We start from the raw sequence: 10,488 nt of genomic DNA on the forward strand, positions 1-10,488 counted from the left end.
GTCTCCGATGTACATGACTTTGAGCTTACAACATAACATTTGTTTTTTTCTCGTGGAGTAATTGGAAACTTATAAACTTCATTTTATTTTTGATGCGGGAAGAATCCCTATTACTATTTATTGCTTCTCTCAACTTACATTACTTGGCCCCTCCCCACAAAAGTTTATCTAAAAAGTTGTGATAATTATCAATTTATTCGTTAGATGCGGAGGTGTCAAGATAGCACGGCTAGCCTTTGAATTTTGCAAAGCCATCTTCCATTACTCAATGTCACCGTAGACAGTGACAAGTACTCAGTACGTTAGCTATTTCCAGGATGAAATAGAGGCAGCTACACTGAACTAATATGGTGTACACTGATACTGTGCATTTCTGCACCGAGTCATTGTCCGTTTCTATTGGAAACAAGTATACTGGCACTATATTGTAGCTTGGGATTACTGATCTACAGTCGAAAATGCTGTTTTGAAATGTATGACTTCGCCGGATGACCAGTTTTCTGTAAAGTTTTACTTTTGATTTTGACATTGATGGGCGCACTCTTTGTATAGAGTAGTGCCAATCTAAACTAGTCTTCTGCGTCGAATCTTGAAAGTAAATATCTGAAATCAACTTTTTGTCTGCCACACAGCTACTAAATCTCAAAAGCGCAATACTGCCACACTAGTAGTGCTTGATAAGTTGATTCCCTTGGAAACGACATATCGTGCTACTGCTATGTTTGTAGCCTGCTTGTATCGTAGGCCGCTGATCAACGAACACATTATTTCAAACAGGTCTTCATTACATTGATGTCACTTAGAACTTGGAAGACGATAAACTTCGTAAAGTGGTCGGCATTTTCTTGCTTCTTCAAGTTGTAAACCACGATAAGCTGAGGACATACCTTGGTCAGCTTTATCAACTTCATTTTTATCAAACAGTTGTGCCTAAAGGGCATTTCATGGCTGGACAGGTTAACCGTGTATGGTAACAACACAGTGACTTAGCACAGTTTACGTGAAGTGTACTAGCCGAAGTAGCCTGCAGCACATTTTACTGTATTGTGGTTGCAAGTTTAAGTAACAGAGCTGGCGATATAAGAACTACTCTTGCTATCGTTAGGGCACTTGACCGAAATTAGTCATACTGCAGTCTATGGACAACAGTTAAACCGTTCTATAATAGATGTGTAAATATTCGATGTGAACTTGCAGTATTTACAGTCTTTCAGCCTTCAGGTACAGTACTTCTTTCATTATTATGGCGGTCCCAAATCACAATGCACCAAAGGGGATGGAAAGCTATGACATAGGAGCTTTGAGCCAAGAACAGCAGGAGAAACTGAACCAATTTAAAGTGAGTACAGTAGCTAGTTACACTTAGTATTGTCATGGCATAAGTTTGTTAGAGTGGCATTCAAGTGAACCAGTGACACAAGCCTAGTAGTTGTATGCTGTATAGTAAAGGCTTCATAATTGACGCACCCCTGTAATTGACGCACCTTCAATTATTACTAGCAACGATACAGCTAGCCACCTGAACTTTTGCAGTCAAGCAGAATTACATATTTCATGAGTTTGAATCCATTTCAGCTATTTGCTTACCAAATCTTACACCCTTAAAATAACCAACATTACCTCAATATGATAACACAACTCTCTGGGATCTGACCTGTCTGAGATTAGAGGCTCAGAGCATAGTAAACAGCATCTAAAGTCAATGGATGTATACTAAGGCCTACACTACAGTTAGCTTATCGATGAATGTGTCAATTTAAGGGTATGGAAGAACAACACGGCAGACATTTTGTGGTCATATTCTGCTCAATTGTTTGGTGCATAAGCACAGAACCTTAAATATTTTGAGATCATAACATTTCTGAGGAAATACACATATGAAAAACACATACAGTTGAGTGATTTGGAATTTTCCTTGATAGACATCGTTGATCAAATCCTTAAGTGCGTCAATTATGAGCCCACCATGCTACTGTAAATTCGCAATAGTAAGGGTAATAATATTCATTTGAAAATAGGGGTAATGATAATCTTGCTGATTTGGTCAGTGGTTAATTCTATCCATCAGCTATGTGATTTTATTGATGGTTGGGTGTCAACTGCCCAAACAAGGAAACATTTACCAATAGTCGTTCATGCGTTGAAGATAACTGTATATATAATTCAGCTAATTATGTGGAGTAATTCACAAAAACGTCTCAAACTGCAACATTTATGTTCCTTGTTTCAATAGCACTTTTAGTCCTTTCTGTTTAGGCTTGTAGATTGAAGTTTCGATTGAAAAACTGGTTACAATTTGACGTACAAACATGGGAACTACAGTGTCTATCAGTGCAGCTACATATATTATAATGCACATGCAAATTTAAGGGACACAGGAAGAAACCATACTGTATACCACCATTTTATTAAGCACATTATACCTATTAACTAAATTATCATTGGTGGAGGTGATCCTCCTACCGTTAGACAAGAAATTCAGCAATTTTGTATCATAATATGTCAAATACAGCTCTAGGTACATTATACATGTATGTGTATACATAACATTTCAAAGGTGAAAATAGATTGAGAAAACCCAACATTACTATTTATTGGCAGTTTTTTATATTTTACATTTTTTACATGTGTCATAATTCCACCTCACCATGCTACATTCATGTAGTTTTCTTGAGTGTTAAGTATGTATAGTAGTACGATGTCACACCTAGTATAATAAAATAGCTTCAGGCAGGCAAAATAATTGATAAAGTGCTAATCCTGAAATGTCACAACAGGTGTCAATGGAGTTTTTTTTCCTTTTCATCATTTTTAATTTCCCTGTTTATTGTGTGGATATGACAGCATGTATACATAGGGCTCTGCGACGAAAAAACCCATTAAATGTAAACTGTTAACTGTAATTTTGTTTAAGCACAACATTAAAAACTGTTTGTTACCATTTTCATTTGGTCACCAGATTCAGACGAGATTAGCCAACGAACAGTACTTGCGAGAACATCCAGAAGTAGATTGTCTGCTGTTAGGGTTTTTAGGGTAAGGGTGACTATATGTTTGATCATTGATGTAATATAACTTATATATAACTTTTGAATTGAGTGGAGAACTGGTATCTAACAGAGCTGAAGGTCGACATTCCAGTTAGGTTTCACCAACTTCCCCAGAGATATATAATGCACAGTGTCATGATGTAATCAAATATCTTCCCCTTCACTCTCTGTCAAACTAAAAGTAAATGAGATGTATCTTCAAGCAGTTAAATTTTTCATTTGAAATCTCACAAATGCTTGAAAATTAATTTATAGGATTCATTCTCAAGGAAAAGTACAGCACAGTACTTAGCTCTGCTCTCATGTTCACTTTACACAGTTCAATTTCTAGGTTTAAAAAATTGTTAGGTTACATTTAATGCTGGTACCTAGTATTGCACTGCTGTACTGCACAACTTGTGCATTACAGCTTGTGATCTGTGAGCTCTCCCAAAGCTTGGTACAGAACTGTACGGTCTAAGTGGAAAGTACTAATATAAAATCTAAAGAAAATTCCTATAGGACTGATTTTGGAGCACAGTGCTTGCAGCTCCTTGCTTACCTGTCTCCTCACAACATTAGCACTATTGCTGTCCTCCCAAAACTATGGGGATCCTTATTGGGCTGCTAATACCAATGTTCCAAGATTTTAGGTGTCAGATAAACACCAAAATTTGTCTTGAGGTGTAAGATGAACACCAAAATTTGTCTTGATGAAAACCTGTGATGGAGATTCAAATGTATCTAACAAAGTCAATGTAAGCACTTCTAGAAACTTCGACTATTAGAATGAAAAGGGTAATGACCGACCACTATTTGAGTATACAGCAGTTAGTTCTACCAGAGTTAGTTCTACCAGTGTACACATGGTGTCTAGAGCTAGAATGCTAATGTTGGGAGGAAACAGGTACAGGTAAGCTTGCATAATTTGTAAATATATCCAAATCCCATATTAAAACAAAATTTATCCCACAGAGGCACTTATTATACACAGTGGAACAATAACATTGTGTAATTTAATAACTTTCAACTTAAAATTTCTGAAATATAGTACATTATGACCTTGTGAACAATTTTAATGTATAGTGCCTATAGATGCTCTCTTTCACAATATTAATCAGCATGGTGTGTATAGTACTTATGTCAGGAACTCGGGGGTGTGATAATAGTTTCCTTCCTTAGACCGATTGTTAAGCTATTTTAAACATCTTAGTTCCATTTGACATCATATATAATTTCCAATTTGCTGTTTTACTGTTTGCATGTGTCTAAAAATAGTTCTCGGCATTATGTTACAGTGAAAAATATAGGGAATGAGTAATGACAGATTGAATGTACATACACCCACAGACTGATAGTCTTAATTGATGTTTTATTTTATATATAGAATAGTAACTACTGTATTGGAGTCAAGCAGGTGGATTGATTTGCAAGGAATAGTGGGGAGAAGTTGTTTTTTGGGGGGGAGCAGGGGGGGGGGGAGAATACTGTTCGTAATCCCTCAGCTGTAGATTTTGATGTTTTATTAAGGTAGTGACAAAAAAGATATTGGCAAAGAAAAGTGAGGTGTGGGCCTTCTGAAGTTATATTACTCTCCACAAGAAAGAAAATGAGCACAGTTTACATCTTAACTTTAAGCTTTTGGAGGTGTTGTAAACCTTACCCTGAGTACAGTAGGTTTATAACTGGTCTGTGTAAAAAACAAAGAATACCCCAAGAGCAAACCTAAGACAAATGACAGGAATGAAAAAAATATGGAGAAGAAAAAAAAGTCAAAGGATTCTAAGAGGTACAGTGACTTATAATACTGCACTTGAACAATGTGTACAAACCCTTTTCTCTAAGAAGTCTCAGACTAGAACAATACTTGTGCAGTAATTTCAGAAATATTGAAGAAAGTGTGTCGTGAACACACATGTTTGTAGTTTTTAGGCCTCACCTGAACAAGTGGTTTACAGTAGGCTTGACCCGGTAGTCTGTCAGCAGAGAAATAGTGCTAAAATCATGAACAATTTTTCAACTTTATAGTCTCGTAATTGCAGAATTAGATTCGAAACAGGTAATGTTTCCTCACACACTGGAACTAAACTTAGGAGTTTTTATTGTCTGGACAATGTCTACAGTATGTATACGAGTTGGTTAGCAGCATGGTTAGCATCATGTTTGATCTCTAGAGTAAGGCAAAATATGTCACCAAAAACATTATTGTTATTGTTGTTACAGTATTGTTCAATACAGGTGACAAACGCCTACAGTGGAATTACGACCTTCCTTACCGGTTTCGAACATCTGGACATACAGTCAGCGTCCATAGCCTAGTTGTTAGGGTGTCCGCGTACAGAGTGCGAGGCCCGGGTTCGAACCCCAGTGGAGGCTGGAAGTTTTTTCACTGTTCTTGATTTTCCAACTCATTACGATTTTCAGTTATATATATATATATACATATATTTATATATACATATATTATACATATACATACAGTATATATACTGTATTTAAGTGTCAGCAGTATCTGAGTTGATTCCGGGAAGGTGCAGATCTATTTATACCTTGTAGATTAAAGAGTTATTGAAGCCCCTCAGATAAACAAACTAAGCACACATCATGCCTACATGTAGACATGCACCATGTCCTCCCAGACTTTGTGTAATTACGATATATATATGGAGTGCGACTAATAACATATTTGGCATTGCCGGTGGTCGAGCTGAAGAGCGAGCTCACTCCGTTCTCAATTAAACAGTTCCATCTCGGCTGACCGCACACGCTCGGCAGCTGCTGCTACTGCTGACGTTCCTCGTCTCAATCTTGTTTACGAACGGTATGAAACAAGACGCTGGCGAAGCGAGATTTAATTACACTTTAACCAGTGCCGCATCACCGATCTTTCAGCACACTCAATTGGTTTCTCTCTTTCCCTCCCCGTAACCAGTCGAAAAATGTTGGTGAAAGATCTCTTTGGATACGATTAGAGAAGACAGGGTGAAATAATTGAAATGTTCTAACAACAGCGAGGGGAGGCAGATCTTCTCTCTCCCCCGCACAGAGGCCATCACCGTCTCAGTAGCACAAACAAACAGCGGCTTAATGAATTTCTTTGGTCGTGCTCACAAAACTGTTTCATGATTGATTATCTGGCAGATCTGTTGTCACGGAATATGCTTACACTCTTGTCACTGTAAATTTACTGTACTGTGAGGTGTGACAGTGTTGCACAAGATATGCCATAAATTATGCAGTGTCTGTTTGACATGTTTTATGTCATAATTACTGTCAACATGTTATGCTACAGAACTAATTGGAATAAGTTATGTCACCTCGTCTGCTGAAGTAGTTTGCTTAAAATGACGATTTGTTAACACAATAGATAAACGATGTCGACATTAAGTAAAGTCAGATGCTTTGTGGTTTCGATGATTATCGTAATCTTTGCATGCATGGATGGCGTGGGTGTGAGGGTGCGTTGTGACGCCTAGTTCGTTAACACGATATCTGAAGAAGGGAAGGTCGGACCAATTTCATATTTGGTGTGTAGAAGTACCACCTTGAGTACAAAAAGCCTATTGTTTTTGTGGAGGTCAAAGGTCATTTGAGGTCACCAGGGGTCAAATTGTGTTTTATATCAATATCTTCAAAGTGACGGAAGGTGTTACCAATTTATCATACGGGGGTGGGGGGGGGGGATATTTCGTAACAATACAATCTGAATTTGATGTTAATAACCAGTCGTCTAAGGCTGACTTTATTGGTCAGAAATTTGCTTGTCTGAAATGACAGGATGACCATTACAAATTTCCCCTGTACCGGTTCAACCTTCATAACAAACATCTCCCAGTCTCTGCAAACGTGGATTTTCTCTAAAAACCAAGCTACAGTAATTTTTTAAACTGCCCTTAAGTTTCTGGAACATGTGACTATATGTATATAAATATATAGATATATTTTTTTTTTCATCTCTCTCTTTCTCATTCACAGGGATGTTCTGAGCAAAAGACCAGAAAGCATAAGAGATTTTGCTGCAGATTGGTTCACACAGCCAGAGCTGCCATCAAGGATACAGACAGACCTTAAGAAACGAGAAACGGCCTTACGAGATGAAAAATTTCAACAAAAACTTTAAGATATATACACTGTATTGGACTATTAGGGACAGACAAAACTTGAAACACACGTCGATTTGATCATCATCTTGAATTGATGCCTAATCTCAAGCCAGTTAATACAATGAAGTAGAGAGAAAGTTGAGGATTCTGATTACTATTAATCAGATTAACATGGGATGGTGTCTTACTGTAGGTCTCCCTTTACTGAAAGACAGGCTGCAAGATGGAATGAGTACATTTTTCCTCAATTTAGAAAGTTCAAGCTTACAGTATATCAATTTTTACAATCCATTTTATGAGGAGTGGGCCGGTAGGGGGCAGGGGAAGGGGGTTGGGTTGGGAGGGGGGTGGAGGATGGCCAAGGTAAGAACTATCATACAGTTTCTTTAATCTCCTCTAGAGGAAGAGAAAATTGTGTCATCACTTGTGACAAACCATTTGTTGTCATGTTATGAAACGGTCTGCTCATCGAATCATGAGATTTGTGTCTGCTATCTCATTTATTCAAGCAGTGCAATCCACATTACTGCCTAAGGAACGACGGAACAAATGTTATGAATCTACAAACCTTGTGAAATTCAGGTTGTGATACTATCGCATAAAGGTATATACATACTGAGTAGTCTGAGTTGCTGAACTGCACTCAAGCTCTAAATTCTACCTTCGCAAAATTGGTCTGTGGATATGTAAACTCAGATACAGAATCTTCAAGCTATTCAATTCATGTAGCATTATCAAAGCAATCCAGAAGCCTGCCTTCTGTGACAAGTGATTGAATCAAAGTGAAGGTCAACTGTCCATTCTTGGGAAGGTCTGGCCCGGTGAAAAATGATCCGTTGAGCTGCAGGTGTGAAAAATCTCGTGGAAAACAAAATTGAGAATTTGATAGAAATCCCAACAAGATATTCTCTTGACATTTTAGTTGTGTATTTGAAAGTGTTACCACCTTGAAGTTGAGCATCTTCCAGGAAAACTTATTCATGCATGTAGCATTGAGGAACCGAGATACACAGCTGACAATGATCAGGCAGTCACAGTATGATGCAAAGAGACTTGTGTTGAGAACGGATCAGTCGTTTGGTTTTTCGTGCCCAGGTTCTTTCTTGGGTGACTTTTCTTAAAAAGTACCAGAGCTATAAGGAACAGGTAGAGATACCTTCCCTTAACTTAACTTTTCCCTTCTAATTGGATAAATAAGAAGGCTGATATGTGGTTCCTTGGAGAGATGGGGCATATGGATGAGAAGGGGGAGGGGGGAGAATCACCTTAAAGGAGCTGCATACAACTGAAATAATGCTGTAATAATACTGTATTGATTCTCCATTACATTGCAGCATTATATGCTGACAGACCTCAGCTAGATGGGACAAATTTGTAAACACTACTATCACTCTATACTGTTCTCTGATATCATGCTTCAAAACACTTGTACCGACAGTATCAACAGTTTGGGACCATTATCTAATGCGAACAGGGTATTCATACTGCTCATACTGTCAAAACAAGTGCTATGAAGCATGAAATAAAAACATTATCTAGAGTACAATATCCCAATTGGATGACCTTACAACTAAAGATATGAATATTCATTTACTGCACAGGTCATCAGCAGTTTCTATGAAAGGATGAAAACTTGTTATTAATGAGGCATATTGCATTCAAAGGGAGAAGTCTGCTGCACTGAAACATAGTGTATGTGAAATTATTAACATACGTAGATTACTGTATGGGACATTGGGTTTGACTGGTCAGGTTCTTGTTTGAAACTAATAAATTAAGTGATATAATGCCGAACATCACACATATAAGTGAGATAAAAACAACCCAAATTATTTCATTTAGAAGAGTCACATTACATTTAGATGTGTGCGTTCAGCAAGATTTCTTAAATGAAATATAATTAAACTTAAAATTGGCCGAAACCTTTTTTTTGTCATTTCAAAGAGGCTGCAACTGCCTTTGCAATTTCAGGGTCCTCTGTTACTGCAATAGCACATTAAGTATCAGTTTATTCAAATGTTGATGTTTATTACATGTTTACGCTTGAGTTACTGGATATTTCTCTATATATTAAAATCGGTTAATCTTGAAAGACTTTCATAATGGTGGTTCTGTGCCTCATCTCAATCTTTCTCAGACAAAAAATTTACCATTTTTAAGGTTTGTATATATAGAATGGAGTTATTTTGTTGAAACAAATCTTTGGCTTTTTTCCACATCATTAATTCATGATGTACTGATTGCATTACATGTTCCAACATCATATTATCATTGTCATACTACATAAAGCAGGGTACTTAGTGTACAATGTGGATAACTATGAGTAAATTTGGTAAAATTTCTGGAACAATGTTCACCTCTGGATTTCCAAAACAGAAACATAGCCGTAATTAAGTATTGTCACTGGTATGTAAAATGATCATACGTGGGCAGTTGAAGTCGGCCAAGTGCATATACTCGTAAAAGGATACATTATGCATGTACACGTATTACGTGCATAAATCATTTTAGGCTTGCTAGGTAGTAGGCCAATGGATATGATATACAGTTCCATATTTTAACTAAAATCTACAAAAATGGAAGACGAAAAATGGTACTGGTATGAGAATTTCTACAGTTGTACAAAATTGTTAAGTTTTCTGTTATTTCACTTTTTTTCTCTTTTTTAATAATAAAGTAGTAGAAAAAATTCACATTTTTTCTCTCATTTGGTGTCTTTTGTTTGCACTCAATAAGAAACCAGGTATTACCGGTATTATCACTTTTGAAGAGCTTTATCTTTATCCCATATTTTCTTCAGTCCCCCTGAAAACCCACCCCAGCCGCTGCCAACACCAGTCAGGTCTGGCTACAACCTATAGTTAGGGACAGAATAAAATATTGGGTGAAACGTTCTGATAGGTCGATTTAACTCCCCCCTCCCCCCCTTTTCATTTTAATTGGCCTTCTAGTTTTAGAAGCCCAGTAGAATGTGGCCCTCGACCATTTGCTAAATGCGGTAATGACGTTTTCTTACGTTACAGTGCTCATTATGACCTATGCCTGAAATAGACTGACAAGTAAACAATCCATGAAACTGCAAACGTCATCACTTAAATTTGGTTGTACGTCCTTTGACTAGTATGACATCATCACGCAGAGGCACATCGTACCATTCCCATACACCTGTCATATCATGGAGGTAAAAACAGATATGACGGTACCAAGTCGACATGCATCAGAGTTTGTTTTGTCATCGGGCGCCCTCACTATTTTCTTTGCTTCGCTGGTTATTAATTCCGAGGCGATAAGTTTTGTCAACATTATCTTCTCTCTTCATGTATGTGAACGTGGGCGGTATCAATCCGCCCGAGTCT

General features: G+C 37.4%; 1 protein-coding gene across 1 annotated transcript; it reads left to right on the top strand.

Annotated features, from left to right (window-relative positions):
- The first annotated feature begins 420 nt into the window (after positions 1-420).
- LOC139978234 (RIIa domain-containing protein 1-like) lies at positions 421-9,825 on the top strand. Its single transcript, XM_071988234.1, has 3 exons — positions 421-1,339; positions 2,960-3,036; positions 7,005-9,825. Exons 1-3 carry the CDS (start codon positions 1,244-1,246, stop codon positions 7,147-7,149), a joined length of 318 nt encoding a protein of 105 aa, XP_071844335.1. The 5' UTR covers positions 421-1,243; the 3' UTR covers positions 7,150-9,825.
- Positions 9,826-10,488: the final 663 nt, after the last annotated feature.

Source organism: Apostichopus japonicus, chromosome 13 (assembly GCF_037975245.1).
Source record: "Apostichopus japonicus isolate 1M-3 chromosome 13, ASM3797524v1, whole genome shotgun sequence".
NCBI classification, from domain to species: Eukaryota; Metazoa; Echinodermata; class Holothuroidea; order Aspidochirotida; family Stichopodidae; genus Apostichopus; species Apostichopus japonicus.